Raw genomic sequence first — 15,196 nt, 5'->3', positions numbered from 1 at the left:
TTTTGGTCACACAACTCCTCCACAATGGGCTCACTATACTCACTATCCAGCAGCACCTCCTATAGTAAATAAAGCTTGGAATTTTGGCATTTATGGCCCGACACCCATTTGGTGTCGCAATGGTAACACAATCCATTGTCCCTTCACTCTTTCATCTGGGTTTGGGTTATTTTGCAGATGAGAAATTGTGGCTTGGTGTGACTGGTTTTGGAATAATCTGTCAGGTGGGTTGGAGTGTTTTTTAAAATGCCAGGGTCGGGTGAATATAGTAACATGGATCTAGGATATCGTTTGGTTAAGTTAACCTTTTTCTCTTGAATTTTGGCTAGGCTATATGCTATGGTAAGGTTAGTGGGACTGAATATTTGAACAGTTAACCGGATCTCATATTTTAGACCACTCAAAAAATAACTTAACTTGTAAGGGTCAGACAAGCCCTTTAATCTGTTAGAGAAGGTCTCAAGCCTTGCTTGATAGTCTTCTACAGATCCAACTTGTCTCGGTCTAGTGAGAGCTTCCATTGGGTCGTCATAAGCATTAGGCCCGAATCTAATCAACAAGGACCTAGTAAATGTGTCTCAATTCCGAAACTGGATAGTATCTTCCATTTCCTGAAACCAAACAAGGGCTTTGCCCACCATGTGGGATGAGGTAAGCCTAAGTTTTTGATGTAGTATTGTATTGTGAAAATGGAAAAATTGATTAACTCTATAAAGCAAACTTGCATGGTCTTCCCCATTAAAAATGGGGAAATCTAACATTACTGTGCGAGCTTGCACATTTCCCATATTTTGATGTCGAAAATGCTGGTTGTGAGGGATTTGATGTTGCTGGAACTACTGTTGTTGCTACTGGAAAGGGGGAGGCAGATTTTGTTGCAACTGCAATTGGTCAGTGTCGTCCCTGAGTTGTTCACTGGAGGATGAGTCCCTAGAATTGACGTGGGGTTGCTTTTGCTTCATTCCAGCTGTTAACACAACTAGCTGCTGTACTATCATCTCATTTTGCTGTTTGAGAGTAGTCATTTTAGTATCCAAGTGTAAAAGCTTAGCATCAAACGTTTTTTTCATTTCACTATATTGATTTTTTGAAGATTTTTTTAGGGCAGTGAGCCCATCTTGTAGTTGGTTAAGTCTTGTTTCTTCAGCCATTGTAAACAGTGCCAAAAATCGGTGGCTCTTGATACCACTTGTAACACACTAGATGAAATTGATTCACACATAAAGGGGAAAAAGCTCTCTTCAAGAGGAGCGCCTCCATAAAAGGGGATGAGAGATAGAGAGAAAAAAGGAAACTAGGTTTGCATTAATTTTCTAAATACTCTTCTCATCGCTATAGGAAACATTAAACTACGGACTTCCAGAAAAAAGGCCTCAACCTTGTACAGATATAACCCAAGACTAATAATAACCCAACAAAGCAAATATAAGGAAATGGCTCAAATATCTTAAAGCCAGTTTGTAATACTTAATAACATAAACTACTACTTCAATTAAGAGGCCCAGGACCAGCGCATGAGCCCGTCTGCTTTGACTTCCCTTTTCAGCCAAGTACACGAAAGTATCTTTACTTCCTCAGAAGCTCCTTTTCGACAATCAGTTCCAGTTCGTTCCAAGTCTTCTGCCCTAACCTTAACACTTCCGCACTGCCGCTCACCTTCATTTAGGTTCCTATCTCCACCGCATGCGAGGGTTGTGTTAGGGACCCCAGTCTTGTCCCTAACACTAAGGTCCACGGGCTTGTCTTGATGATGATGGTGACCGAGTGTTCTTGCCAACTTGCTTGGCCTTCCACAAAAGGATGGTGTTTGAGTGATGGGATGATGATGTATTTGGGTAGACTAAGTGTTTAGGCTAAGGCAAATCAATGTGGGTGGCTAGACTTGTTCTTGAGTAAAGTGCCAAGATGATGGAGGCTAGGGTTGAATGGATGATATGAGGTTAGGGTTCGGGTTGGAGGCAACTAGGGATGTCGTGGGCTATGGTAGAATTAGGGTTGGTGTGGTCTTGGAAGATTGGCTTAGGATTATGGGTGTTTGATGCAATGAGAATGGCTTAAGGGTTACCATTGATGTTTGGGCCACTCAGATGATGATTAGGGTAGGAATGGTGAAGTGTAGCTAGGGTTTTGTGAGGTGGCTAGGGTGGATTTCGAGATTTGGAAAAGTTGGCTTAAGGTTGGAGTTTAGGATGATGCTAGGGTTTAGGAATGAGGTGAAAGAGTGATGCTAGGATTCGGTTGGCTAGGGTTGCCGAAATGGTAAGGTGGGATTAGGGTTTTGGATGCTGGGTGGCTAAGATGAAGGGATTGGGTTGACTTGGTCTTTGGAAGGTTGGCTAGATTTTGGATGATTTGGAAATGGATATGGAAGTTTGAAAGATGAAGGGAATCTTTGAGGGAAGAAGGGAATTCGAATTTGGTTAGGATTGGTAGATAGAGATGATTGATGCAAGATTCCTAAGTTAGGAATCTTGGAGGGAATTGAAAATTCGAATTTGAATTGAGATGGTAAGTCAATAGTTGACTAGAGGGATTTTAGGAAGAGTGATTTAAGGAATTGAAGAGGATTTGCAATTCTTTAAATTAAGGGATTTGAATTTGAATTTGAATTAGAGGAAGTCAAGACTCCTAAAAGGAATGAGTTTCCTTATAGGACTTGAGGTGGGCGGCTAGGGTTTATGGTGGATGACTTTAGGATGGTCGAATATGGTAAGTGGATGGTGTGGCTAAGGTTTTATGACTATGATAGATGAATGGCAATTATGAGAATGTAAACTAATATGGAAAGTAGGACAACACTAGGGTTGGCCGAATGGTGTGTGGGGGGGTGGATGCTATGTGTATTTCAGCTAGGGCAATGTGTATGGAGGGAACAATTTATAGAAAGCTGACAAACTTATGGAAATGATGACAAACACTATGGTGGTCGAGTATGTGGTATGGAATGGATTAAATGAGCAATGAAATGGATGAACACTAAGAACAAATGAAGAACACGACGTACAAGTGATAAATAATCAAGACAAAGTGAACAAAAGATAGCCAATTCAACTATAATTCACAAATTGCATATAGATGAAATAAACCTCTTTATTGATGAATGTGAAAATAACAAAGAGAACAACAACTTAGATTCACGAATTGCACCAAGTTGCAAGAACAAGATAGATTGAACCACACCTATTCACGAATTGCAAGGTGTGATCCTCTCTTAGGGGATTTACGTATTGTACCACAAAGAGCCCAAGTGCCTTAGTACCGAATGGTGATCTCAAGAATAAAATAATCTACCCACTAGGAAATTTGTCAAAAGATGTAAATGCAAAGCCTAATGGTCCTATTTATAAGGATTACAACTTGGAAACCCCCATTAGGTCCATTAGAAAATAAATAATTAAATAAAAATAAATAATGAAAAATAACATAGTTAACATGGGCCAAGTTAACCCATGACATGCATGAGGTGGGCTAAGCTGGCTCATGGGCATGGCTGGCATGGCTGTTGGCATGTGGCTGACATGCCCATGAGGCTATTTTGGGGCTGTCTAGTCTTGTCTCCACATGGCTAGAAGCTTGGCCATGGGCCACAACACATGAGGTCCTACCAAGTTGCCACCGAGACTTGTTACACTCGTGCTCTCATTTTCTCTCTCTGTCCGTATCTCACTCGTGATATCTCTCTTTCGCTCTCTCTCTCTAGCTTTCTATCAGCGTCTAACTATATGGTTGACTGCAGTGACTGACAAAGGTCATTGGAGCCAATGTGATGCCCCAAGCCACAAAGGTATGTATTGGTCTCTCTCTCCTGCTCGTATACTTTGTCAATCTCTCATCCGTCTCTGCTTTCCTATCTCCCATTTCGTCCGATTTTGGTTTCCCATAATGTGTTTTCTCACCATGTTGAATTCAGTTTTGATGTTGTATTCAATGTCATAGAACATTACAACATCAATATACAACATTACCACACTTTTGAATCTAACTGATCGTCGCCTCGAGATTTGGTTAGGTACTCTCAAGTTGATTTGGTTACATAAAATTAAACTATATCAACTTATATAATCATTATAATTTTTTCAAACTTTTATACAAATATAATAAATAATTTAATATTTTTAAAATTTTAAAATAAAAATAATATTATAATAATATTTTATTTAATTTTTAATAATCTTATCTCATCTTATTTTATTTAAAATGCGTAACTAAATGTAAACTCAAACTTTAGTGGTACAACCAAGCTAGGAACCTAAAATTTTTCCCTCTTCTTTTGTTAACAAACCCCCCCCCACCCCCGGCGGACGTCTGCACAGCCCGCTCCCCCACGACGCCACTCTCTCTGCACGACTCCTCTGTCGCCACTTGCCACCGCGCCAGCCCCTCGCCGTCCGTCCAGGTTCGTGCCGAGCCGCGCCTCCGTCACGCCGGTAAGTTTCGTATGTCTCTCCTCTATCTCTCTCTCTCTCTCTCTCTCTCTCTCTCTCTCTTTGGCGTTTTAATCTCTCATTCTCTCTCTCTCGTTCTCATTCTCGCTCCTTGCATCACCGCCTCGCAGTGGCCCCCGCTGCAGGCCCTTACGCCGCCATCCCGCAGTGCACCACCAGATCTGTTTGAACGACGCCAGCAACCTCACGCCCTTTCTGTTTGAAACCGCGACGGACCAAGGGCCACCGTAGACAGCCTCTCACCGCCAAGGTATGCCCCGCTCGAAAAATTGTCCCTGCCGTCACGTGTTAATCACTGTTTTAAAAATTCTTTTTAACATCACCGCCATATCACAGGACATTGGAATCAGCCCTAGACAGCGGCGTCTCGCTCTCTAAATTTTGACAGGCCATCTCACGAAATTAGGTATAGAAGTTTCGAGTAATTCGTCTTGCATTTTGCACTGTACTGTTGTGACATTGACGGTTGGTGTTACTGGAGATTTATGCTTCTGTTTTTATATGATAAATCTGTGATCTATGTGAAGTTATGGTGTTGGTTTGTAGTAGTTCTATTGGTGTTCGTGTTGGACTTGTGATTGTAGGCCTCTTGTGTTGGACATGCGGAAATTGTAGTAGTTCTATTGCTGTTTGGGTGTTTGTTTGATATGCAGGGAGGCTCGGGTTTGTAATATTGTTGGTGGAGGAGACTTAATAGTGGCTGTAATGTTATTGTATATGCTGGTTCGACATGTCAAGAGTAAATGTGCTGTTTATGTGTTTGACAAGTTGAGTTACCTATAAAAAAAAAAGACAAGTTGTGTTACTTATAAAAAAAAATGTGTTTGACAAGTTAAGTTGTGTTTGAAATTGTGAACTGGTTGTAACTTATAAAAAAAATTGTGAGCTGGTTGTATAACATGTCGGGAATGAGTTTATAAATAATAACAAGTTTGTGGCAAATACGAGGATGGGCTAATTTTCTTGAGGTAGTGAATTTCATTGGAGGTGGTGAGTAATTTGTGCATGCTGAATATGTAGCACGGGTTTTGGATTTTCGTTAATGAAGTTGGCTTTTGTGTTGGTTTGGGGTTGTTCGTAAAGTTAATGGCATGCTTGTTTAGGTTATTAATTTTTTTATTGAATGTGTTATGGTTATAGGTTGTGATACTGTTAGAGGTTGGACCCAAGTCTTAAATAATACACGGCAAGAGTCAGGTAAGGGGTGCTCCTATGCTAGACTTTGCCTCAACGGACTGAGGTTGATTTTATGAAAAATATGCATATTTTGCTTTGTAAAACTTTAAAACAACCTCGGTCATTTTTTGCATAACTCACTGTGTCTGAATAAGAAAAGAAAGATATTTTTTCATGATTGGTAGACACGAGTATTTTTAGCACTTTGTTTCTTAATTGTATAAAAAGAACAAATATGTCATCTAAAAGTTTTATACATGATGATACAAATATGATCTGCATCTATTTTATGCTCTGTTATGAAATGATATTGCATATGAAAACTCTTAAGGCATAAGATTTTGTTCTGGTTTGATTTATGGCCCCGCCACGGAATATAATAGTGGTCTCTGTTTTGAGTGCATCACCTTGGTGACGAAACAATGATGTGTTATGCTTGTTAACTGCAGACATGCACAACCCTACCTTGGGGGTAAACATGGCCTCTGCTTCTGTTTCTGATGATGTTTTAGTTATGCTTGTACCTATGGTCTTTTAAATTATTATTATTATTATTATTATTATTATTATTATTATAATGGAAAGTTTCTGAAAATACCACTACCATCTTTTGAGAACTATCTGTTTCTGCATTCTGTAACTGGCTCATGTTTGCACACTAGTATAGGCTCACTGCTTGAGTTGTTGATAACTCACCTCTTTTCTCCACTATATTTTCAGATGATTTTCGGGATGCTGTTCCCGAACACCTGGTGCCAATAAAAAGAAAATATTTTCAGATGATTTTGATGGTTTGGCTGGGAATCAAGGGTAGGAAGTACGTGCAAAATTAATTTAGTTTAGCGGATTGAGTACCAAAGAGTGCTATGAGATTGTTGGGCTTTACCGGTAGATTTGTCATGTTATGTTAATTGTGTATTTTGAGAGATTAACATTGTTATTGAGTGTTTGTGGAATTGTTAATTTATTTTATTGGATTATTGCATTGATGACCTTGTAGAGGAATATATATAATTGGATGAAATAGATGAATTTATGTTTATAGAGTCTTTGGAATATATATATATATATATATGTATTGTGGGAGACGATTTTCTTGGTGACAGGAAGTGACTCCCCGACGCTCTGGGTATGGGGCATTACATTTTTAACCATAGTTAAACTTGTGGCTCTTGTATTTTTGCCTATTGGAAGTTTGGGTTGTCCCTGTTTTATATGTTGTATGTTGAGATTTGTAGTTGAGTGATTTCATGTTTGGTTGACGTATGGAGGGTCTCTTGTTTATAATGTCATGGTCATAGGAGGGTATGAATGTGAAAATGTGAGTTCGTGTTCTGATGTGTCAGGAGTATGGTTGTAAATCGTGACGTGTGTTGGGGTGAGATTTAAGCAAATCCAAGGAGGTTGGGTTAGCCTATTGGTGGAGTAGTGTGTGGATGATGTAGTTGGGCCATTATTAACCCAAGGCACCAAGATGGACTATTTTGTTTATGGGCTCACATTGAGCTATAGTTTCGGGTTATAGAGTTTTATTAGTTAGTTGGTTTTGTATTTGGAGAAGTTATTAATATGTTAGCGATATCTTTCTGAATTAGATTATGATACTGAATTTAATTGTGAAAATAATCGGTGCTCCTATGCTAGACTTTACCTAAAACTGACTAATGTTGATTTTGTGAAAACCTGCATATTTTATTGTGAAATCAACCTTGATTATTTTTCTGCACTAGTATCTGTATTTGAACATTGAAATGTGATATTTTATCATGATTGGTGTAGACATGGGCACTTTTTTGTACTTTGTTGTTTCTCTACTGCATAAAATGTGAAATGAAGTCTGAAATATTTGATCCAATTATATGATTTTTTTTTTTATAAGTAATGCAATTATATGATATTTATCAGCTCAGTACTATGGTATGAAATGATATTGCATATGAAAACCCTGAGGCATAGGATTTTGTCTGCTTTGGTTATGGGCCTTGCCACTGGTAATAATACGGTTTTCTGGGCCAAGGACAGAAGGTAGTTTATATTTTTATATCTATCTGCTTAGCAATTAAGGAAACAAAACAAATCTAAAAACTTTAATGTTTATGCATTGTGTTGGTTTTTTCTTCCAAATGAAAAGAAACTTAGTTTCTAGTTTGATACTTATAAAAAAAAAACTTAGTTTCTATTTTTCTCTCTCTTTCCTACATTTTCTCGGAAACTAGACGGTGTTTTCTTTTGTAATTTTTCCCAAAACCGTACCATCCCCTTTTTAATCTATTGATTGAAATTCCATAAGATATTGAAAATGTGGGAACTAGACCCACTGTTAATTTCAATTGCAATACTTTTGACTCAGAAATGGTTCAGATCTTGTTGCTTATACTTTAATTGTCTCAGTGTATGATTATATCCTCAAAACTATTTGCTCTAAAAGTGGGTTTGGTTTTGCAGGAGAAGAGGATGAAAGTCAAGCTCTTACGTATCTTTCCCATGATATTGTATTCTGTTGTTTTGTTTTATTTGCATTTTCATGGAATGTCTATTGGACTTGATGAATTCACTGCATGGTTTATGGTTGGTAATTTATGGGCTTCGATGATTATTGGATTTCCTGGATTATGCTTCATTTATGCCTAGGAAGTTATAAAAAAAAAAAAAATTATGCCTAGGAAGTTCAAATTTATTCTGTTTGAATATGATCATATTGAAAATTCCCATTGATCCTCTAATCCAAGTTCAGATTTTGGAAAAACTTAGGTTGGGTTTGGATAGACAGTTCAAATGAGATGTTTTGAATAGTAGTTGAATAAAATGTTGTTAGATTTAATTTTTTAGTATTATTTTTATTTTGGGATTTAAAATAGTTGAATTGTTTATTATATTTTTGTATGGGAATTTGAGAAAGTTGTAATGATGAGATGGGATGGAATGAGATGAGATGGGATGAGGAGGTTTGTGTATCCAAACCCAGCCTGTATTTTTCCTTTTTCTTTTGGCTGTTGAATGGGAAAGATAACACCCGTTTTCACTGTAGCTCAAAATACCCATTTTCCCTTTTTGTTTCAATGGCTCAAGGTGGGAAGCTAGAAGCCAACTAATTGGTATTACTTTGTTGATAAAAACTTCACCTCATTGTTAATTCTTTTGGAAAAAATTTTGTATTTTCCCATTTTCATTTGGCTGTTGAATGGGAACGATACCACCTGTTTTCACTGAAGCTCAAAATACCCATTTTCCCTTTTTGTTTCAATGGCTCCAGGTGGGGAAGCTAGAAGCCAACTATATTGGTATTACTTTGTTGATATAAACTTCACTTTGATGTTAATTATTTTGGCTTCTTTGTGGAAATGGTTTTCCCTTGATTCAATTATCCTTGTGAACATTTGCTGCGCTCCCAAACAGAGTACGTTCCCTTTACATCTCGTATGTTCATTACTTTTGGTGAAGTTGTTTTTAATCACGTGACATAGGTGTTTGCATGTAAATGTAAACAACTATACCTTCAAACCCACTCGTGGGTAGCCCAAGTGGTAAGGGTGAACTTGTGTGCATGAGCCCCATGTCACAGGTTCGAGTGTGCATGAGCCCCATGTCACAGGTTCGATTCTCCCTGGGTTCAAACTGTGATTTAAGTGGGAGGCCATGGCGCTGGGTTGTTGTGCTAGTCTCCCTCGGGGTTTAGGTTCCATGGGTGAGTCCTAAGGGCTTTGCGGTGGTGGTTCCCCCTCATAAAAGAAGAAAAACTATACCTTCAAGTTTTCAGGGGGATAAAAATTTCAATGTTTTAATAGACTATCAACACTAATGTGTTTTGGAGCATGTCTCTATAACACTTATTAAGATTGTTTTATAATACGTATAACAATGTGTTGAACTACTTCAACAAGTCTGCATGTAAGATATGTGTTCCTGCAGAGCCATAATTGTTATCCTCTGTGTTAATGATAGGTGGCATGCTGTTGCTTCTTGGACGTGGGATGCCCAGGATGAAACTTGTGGGATCTGCAGGATGGCCTTTGATGGTTGCTGTCCAGATTGCAAGCTCCCTGGGGATGATTGCCCACTAAGTTAGTGATTCTATTTATTTGATAACTTTCCACGTTGCCACTATTTCTCCTACTGTTGAATTCAAAAAGTTTAAGTAGCTCCTTAAATGAGTTTCTAGGTGTCAGACCTGTAATTTGTGGCTATTAAATTTTTTTATCAAAACTATCTTAAAGCAAGCTTCAACCATGGCTTTTGTTTGTTTGACCATTGCAAGAAACAATTTAATGCTCTTGATCATTTCAAATGTATAAGAAAGAATACTTTATGGAACAATTTCATATACAATATATGATAGCTACTTGTCAAGAAATGCAATACATGGTACACCATACATAGGTCATGCAAATGCTTGCACATTGACATTCTCTACTTTTTCTATATGAACTTCCCACATAGGAGTTTCAGGATGACTCTATAATGTCATGTTGTATGTTGTAAGTAGTGCACAACTCCAAGACTTGGTCTGTGTTAGAACAGTGGACTTCATGCCGGTGATGGCCAAATTGACACCAAAATTGTGAAAAAAAGTGGCTTGCTTACAATGGTTGGTCGGAGGAAGCTCTGACACTCAAGTTAGCAAGGCCATTTAGGGGCTGTTTAAGTTGAAGTAAAGATGGTATGACTCAGAAGTTTTGGAGTGATCAGGTCCTTCTAGTTATAGTGCCTTCCTCTAATCTACCTGTCCTTACACAGCGTGTGCCAGGTGGGTGCCGCCTTCCTCCAGCTGTTGTTTCATGCCGTTTGTGCAGCCCATGCTCTTTTTTTTTTCTGCCACTTCCCAACACTGTGTAATGATGATGGGCTCATGATAGGTGGTTATAGGCCGTATCAAACTCCTATATATATTTTAAAAAGATTTTTAATAATTTAATATATTATTTTTATATAGTTATTATATAACTTAATGATGTAATTTTTATTTAATTTATTATCATATAATATATTATTTTTATATAATTTTTTTATTAATTTATTTGAAAGAAAATTAAAAAATAAAAAATAATTGGCCGGACTAACCGTACCGGACTGAACTGAATCGATACCTACCGGTCTGGTCCGGTCCAGTCCGATCCCTATGGATGTTCGGTCTAGTCCTGTCTGGGAGGTCCAGGGAAAATGATGGACCGAAAATTTTTGGTCCATCGCCCTCCCGGACTAGACCAGATCAATTTACACCCCTACTTCAAAGTGGCTATTGCCGTGAATTTTGTATTTATTAGTCCCTTTAATTTGGTACTTTTCACTATCTTTCTCTTCCTCACCTCCCACTTTCCATCTCTTCTTCTATGGCAGTCATTTGCCATACCAATACAAAAGGTATAGTCCCAACGAATCTGCATTGATAGGTGGTGAATTAGGGTACACTAGTCCACCACCTATCAACTAGGGCTGGACCTCTGTTTGGGTTCACAAAGCCATTTTCACCATAAACATTACTGATTCTTCTAGTGTTTTTCTTGAATATAGAAAATGGATCGAGTTCTGGATATTGCTTTTGTTTTCAATCTTGGTTTGTTCATGAATCCTTGATCTGTGTTGAAAGAATTAGGATTGAAATTTTTCTGCTTGTCTATGTGTTTGCTGTTTACTTCTTGGCAAATTTTCGATTGGTTGAGGCTCGGTTGGATGGTTACTTCACCCCACCGTCCCCTAGGACGAGTGCAAGAGAAATCCTCCCCGTAGTGGGGAACACCCCCAGGCAGGGGTAGGACCGTGTCACCCCAAAACCTAACGGTAGGGGGCTGGTAGCATCTCTACTGTTACTTATTGAGAAGAAAAAAAAAAAAAAAAATCCCACTCTTCATGTTATGTAAAATTAAAATATTTTTATTACTCACAAAAGCATGTAAATTGATTTTTTTTCACTTTGATATTATGCTTCTTGTGAAGTTAAATGTCTGATATTAGGGAAAGGATTGCAAGATTTTCCATTTCTTTTGGGGTTCTTCCTGTTTGTACCCTTAAATGGCCGAAAGAACAGATGTAACTGGAATAGATTTAGGGGGGAAAAGACGGTTCAGTTTTTGTTGTAATGGTAATTTTTTCTAACAGGAAATGATCTTTATTTTCGATCCTTGATCTTGCAGTTTGGGGCGCATGCAACCATGCATTCCATCTTCACTGCATCTTAAAATGGGTGAATTCACAGACATCTCAAGCACATTGCCCCATGTGCCGTAGAGAATGGCAATTCAAAGAATGAGAAAAAAAGTGAACGAGTTCCATGATGAATTGAATGAATACTGGCTGTGTATGTTAGTGCAATAAATGCTTTCTTGTTGCGACCTTGTGTTTATGCAAGTATGGGCGGGCTAGGCACAAATGCATTAATGCGGACATATTGGGTGATGGAAGGTGAGGAAACACTTTATCGTAACGTTTTGTAGTTTATCCATGATGAGAAATGATAAATTACATATGCTTCTATACTATTTGGTCAACAATTGGAAACCATTAAAATATGCCAAGTAATGAGTTGTTTGATAATCAGAAAAGTAGAATTTGAATACAATATTGATATCTTTAAAAGTTCAGGGCGTTGTTGCTCTTATCATTTCTCTAATAGTTGAAAACTACTGTTTTGGCTGCTTCTTAGCGTTTTAATTATTGTTGATGATGTCGATATCTTACTGTCCAAGCTAGGAAGATTGTGCTTCTATATATGGTTACCTTTTGTTGCTTTGCGAAGTTATATTTTTCTTCATAATGCATATATCCATTTTTATATTCTAGATTAGAAGAGATACCTACATATCCACCCTTCTTTTGTCCACTTGACAACCGCATGCCAAAGTTAGGAAGATTATATATGCTTCTATGTGCCAAACCGCATGACAACGATTATATATGCTGTCTCCTTGTGGACGGGTTGTAAATGCTTTTTTAGATTTGGAGACACACAAGCATGAATAAAGTGCTTCGGGTAATATCTATGGCATCTCCTCCCTTGTTTGCTCCGCTCTTTAGCTGTCTCCAGCCCATCATCGTTGTCATGGTCCCTCGAGAATATAGTCCATGATCCACTTTATTATATTAGATTATCCAAACTTAAAAGTGGCCAATCACCTCCGGACGAATGGCACTATCCCACCTCATATTTAGGGATAAAGTTTGGTTGGGTTTCAATGTGGTCACCATGGGATGTAAAGTTGTTTTGCTTCACAAGAACGCAATATTATAATTACAGGGATCACTTGGAATTATGCCTTAATTTGGTTGAAAACCAAGACAATTCACATTAAATTAAGAATATTTTCTTAGTCACAATCAATCTTTTTCTTTCCAGCACATAAATAAACGATGAAAAGGAAAAACCAAAAAGAAAAAAAAAAACACTCAAGGGTCAACAGTTGATATCTGTCATCCCAAAAGCTATAGCCTATAGAAGAGCTCCAAATCAGAGACCAAAAGACAGATGCGCTTCAGTCGACCTCCACCTGTCCAAAAACCATCAGTATTATTTTTCATATAATTTAGGAACAGCTAAGCCTACCCCACTTTAGCCACAATTATTTAGTTGAAAATGACTTCTTTTTTACTGATTATACACCACATGATTATATACTACATATTTAATAAAATAATAATAATAATAATAAATTTGTGGTGTGAAGATATGAGTGAAGTTTTTCTTAGCAAAACGCATCAAAGTATTCCTCATCGTATCAATCATGTTACCACTCTAATTAGTAAACACGAAACAAACCGCTTGTATGTGAGGGAGCCACAGTATGTTCCGTACTGCAGGTTCAACTATTTAGAGAGCAGTTCTACTACGGATACAAAAACTGTTTTATCTAATCTTATATTATTATTATAATTTTTTAAAAATTTTTATATAAAATATAATAAATACTTCACTTTTTTTAAATTTTTAAATAATAATAATAATAATATAATAATATTTTATTTAACCTTTGTCTAAACTCAAATCATCTTACTACCCAAAACGGAGCCTAAGAGACTAATTAAGGCTGGTACGTGTAATCTTGTACAGTTACAACCCCCATCAGTTTACCATTGCTCTATCGTACTTCAATCAACAAAAACACAAAAGAGCATCCAGAGCGAGAGGAGATCAGAGATGTTGCGTGCTTACAAAATAATAAAGTTCACTACTTGGTGATGGCATAGACAGCATAAATAATCCCAGGGAGATAGCCGAAGATGGTCAGTAACAAACAGATCCAAAACTCCACCTGAATCACCCCATCAAAGCATATCAGAGATTCATCTATATATAAATAGTAATCTAATAAAGACGCACAATATCAGCGGAGAGAATTAAAAGGAAGAGAATGATGATCACCTGGCACCCAAATTTGAGAAAGACACCAAGAGGAGGCAGGATGATTGCCAGGAGGATGTCTATGCAAGTAGCCGTGCCTTCGTCCGCCATATTTTTCTTGGAAGCGAAAGTTGAAGAGCCTTTTTGAGTTTGTGAACGGAACAAAAAGAGAGGGTCTTAATTGTGTGAGAAAAATAGTGTAGACGTAGGTCGGATATATATAGAGTTAGGGCAGGTTTTGGGTAGACGAGAATTCTGAGTTTTATTTTGAAATTTAAAATAATATATTTTAATATTATTATTATTTTAAAATTTTAAAAAAATGTATTAAGATTTAAAAAAATTAAATTATTTATTATATTTTATATAAAAATTTTAAAAAAAATATAATAATAATATAAGATGAAATAAAAATTTTATATTTATCTTGAATCTCAAACGGTCAAATCTGCCCTTATAGATGAGCCCTTCCCCAGGCAGGGCCGCTCTCTGCATGTGATCCACGCGTTGGATTCATGCGTACGGTACTACTGCGTAGCATACGCGGTTTCTTGCCGAAAGCGTATAATAATTAATAACCGAATAAAGTGCATACAGCTCCTTGCCATTTAAAATGGAAATTCTCATGTTCCTTACCTTGGCTTGAAAGTTTTCTAAAACAGTTACGTTTGGGTTAAAAAATTTAGAACAAGCATTTACGAGAGTTTTTTTGTTTTTATAAATTAATTATTTGTTTTAAATTAGTTGTTTAGACTGTATTTAAATGTTAAGTTGAATTAAGATGAATTAAATTTAGATATATTTAAATATTAAGATAAATTTAAATATATTTATAAGAAGTTAAAAAAGATTATAGATCTTACATGTAAAGAGCTGTTAAGTTGAAAAATATTGTGGATGTTACATGTAAAGAGATATTGACTCTTGAGTTGAGTAATATTTAGTAATTTAAGAATTGTATATTTAGATGTTAGTTTAAATTTAAATTTAAATCCAATTTAGATGAGTTCAACTATTTTCATGTTTTAAGTTACATTAATAACAAAAAATATTAATGTGACACCTGTGCCATATTATGATCGATTAGAAGATAATTTGTAGCATATTATGTACTTTTAATAGTTAAAAGTTTTAAAGAAATGTACCGTCAACACGTCAACATAAATAGTAAAATAATATTAAATAATTTCTTTTTATAAATTCTAGACAAAATATATTATGTTCATGCTTACTGCACATAATATGC

General features: G+C 36.8%; 2 protein-coding genes across 19 annotated transcripts; one reads left to right on the top strand and one right to left on the bottom strand.

Annotated features, from left to right (window-relative positions):
• The first annotated feature begins 4,301 nt into the window (after nucleotides 1-4,301).
• Nucleotides 4,302-12,196, top strand: LOC109016305 (anaphase-promoting complex subunit 11). 18 transcript variants are annotated; one of them, XM_035691782.1, is made up of 9 exons: nucleotides 4,302-4,427; nucleotides 4,556-4,695; nucleotides 4,782-4,851; nucleotides 5,586-5,642; nucleotides 6,342-6,431; nucleotides 8,067-8,094; nucleotides 8,875-8,902; nucleotides 9,564-9,682; nucleotides 11,750-12,196. In XM_035691782.1, exons 6-9 carry the CDS (start codon nucleotides 8,076-8,078, stop codon nucleotides 11,863-11,865), a joined length of 282 nt encoding a protein of 93 aa, XP_035547675.1. In that variant the 5' UTR covers nucleotides 4,302-4,427; nucleotides 4,556-4,695; nucleotides 4,782-4,851; nucleotides 5,586-5,642; nucleotides 6,342-6,431; nucleotides 8,067-8,075; the 3' UTR covers nucleotides 11,866-12,196. The 18 variants fall into 18 exon arrangements, 13 of the variants coding, with proteins under 13 accessions (XP_035547675.1, XP_035547670.1, XP_035547674.1 ...); XM_035691777.1 differs by lacking the exons at nucleotides 6,342-6,431; nucleotides 8,875-8,902 and adding an exon at nucleotides 8,999-9,038; XM_035691781.1 differs by lacking the exon at nucleotides 6,342-6,431.
• A 610-nt stretch (nucleotides 12,197-12,806) lies between these two features.
• Nucleotides 12,807-14,147, bottom strand: LOC109018737 (hydrophobic protein RCI2B-like). Its single transcript, XM_019000916.2, has 3 exons — nucleotides 13,972-14,147; nucleotides 13,762-13,861; nucleotides 12,807-13,099 (listed from the first exon to the last, which is right to left on the bottom strand). The coding sequence occupies exons 1-2, from the start codon at nucleotides 14,059-14,061 to the stop codon at nucleotides 13,778-13,780; spliced, it is 174 nt and encodes a 57-aa protein (XP_018856461.1). The 5' UTR covers nucleotides 14,062-14,147; the 3' UTR covers nucleotides 12,807-13,099; nucleotides 13,762-13,777.
• Between the last annotated feature and the right edge of the window lie 1,049 nt (nucleotides 14,148-15,196).

This window comes from Juglans regia, chromosome 7, assembly GCF_001411555.2.
Source record: "Juglans regia cultivar Chandler chromosome 7, Walnut 2.0, whole genome shotgun sequence".
Taxonomy (NCBI): domain Eukaryota; kingdom Viridiplantae; phylum Streptophyta; class Magnoliopsida; order Fagales; family Juglandaceae; genus Juglans; species Juglans regia.
The sequence above is the reverse complement of the archived record's forward strand: the minus strand, read 5'-3'. Positions and strand labels throughout refer to the sequence as shown.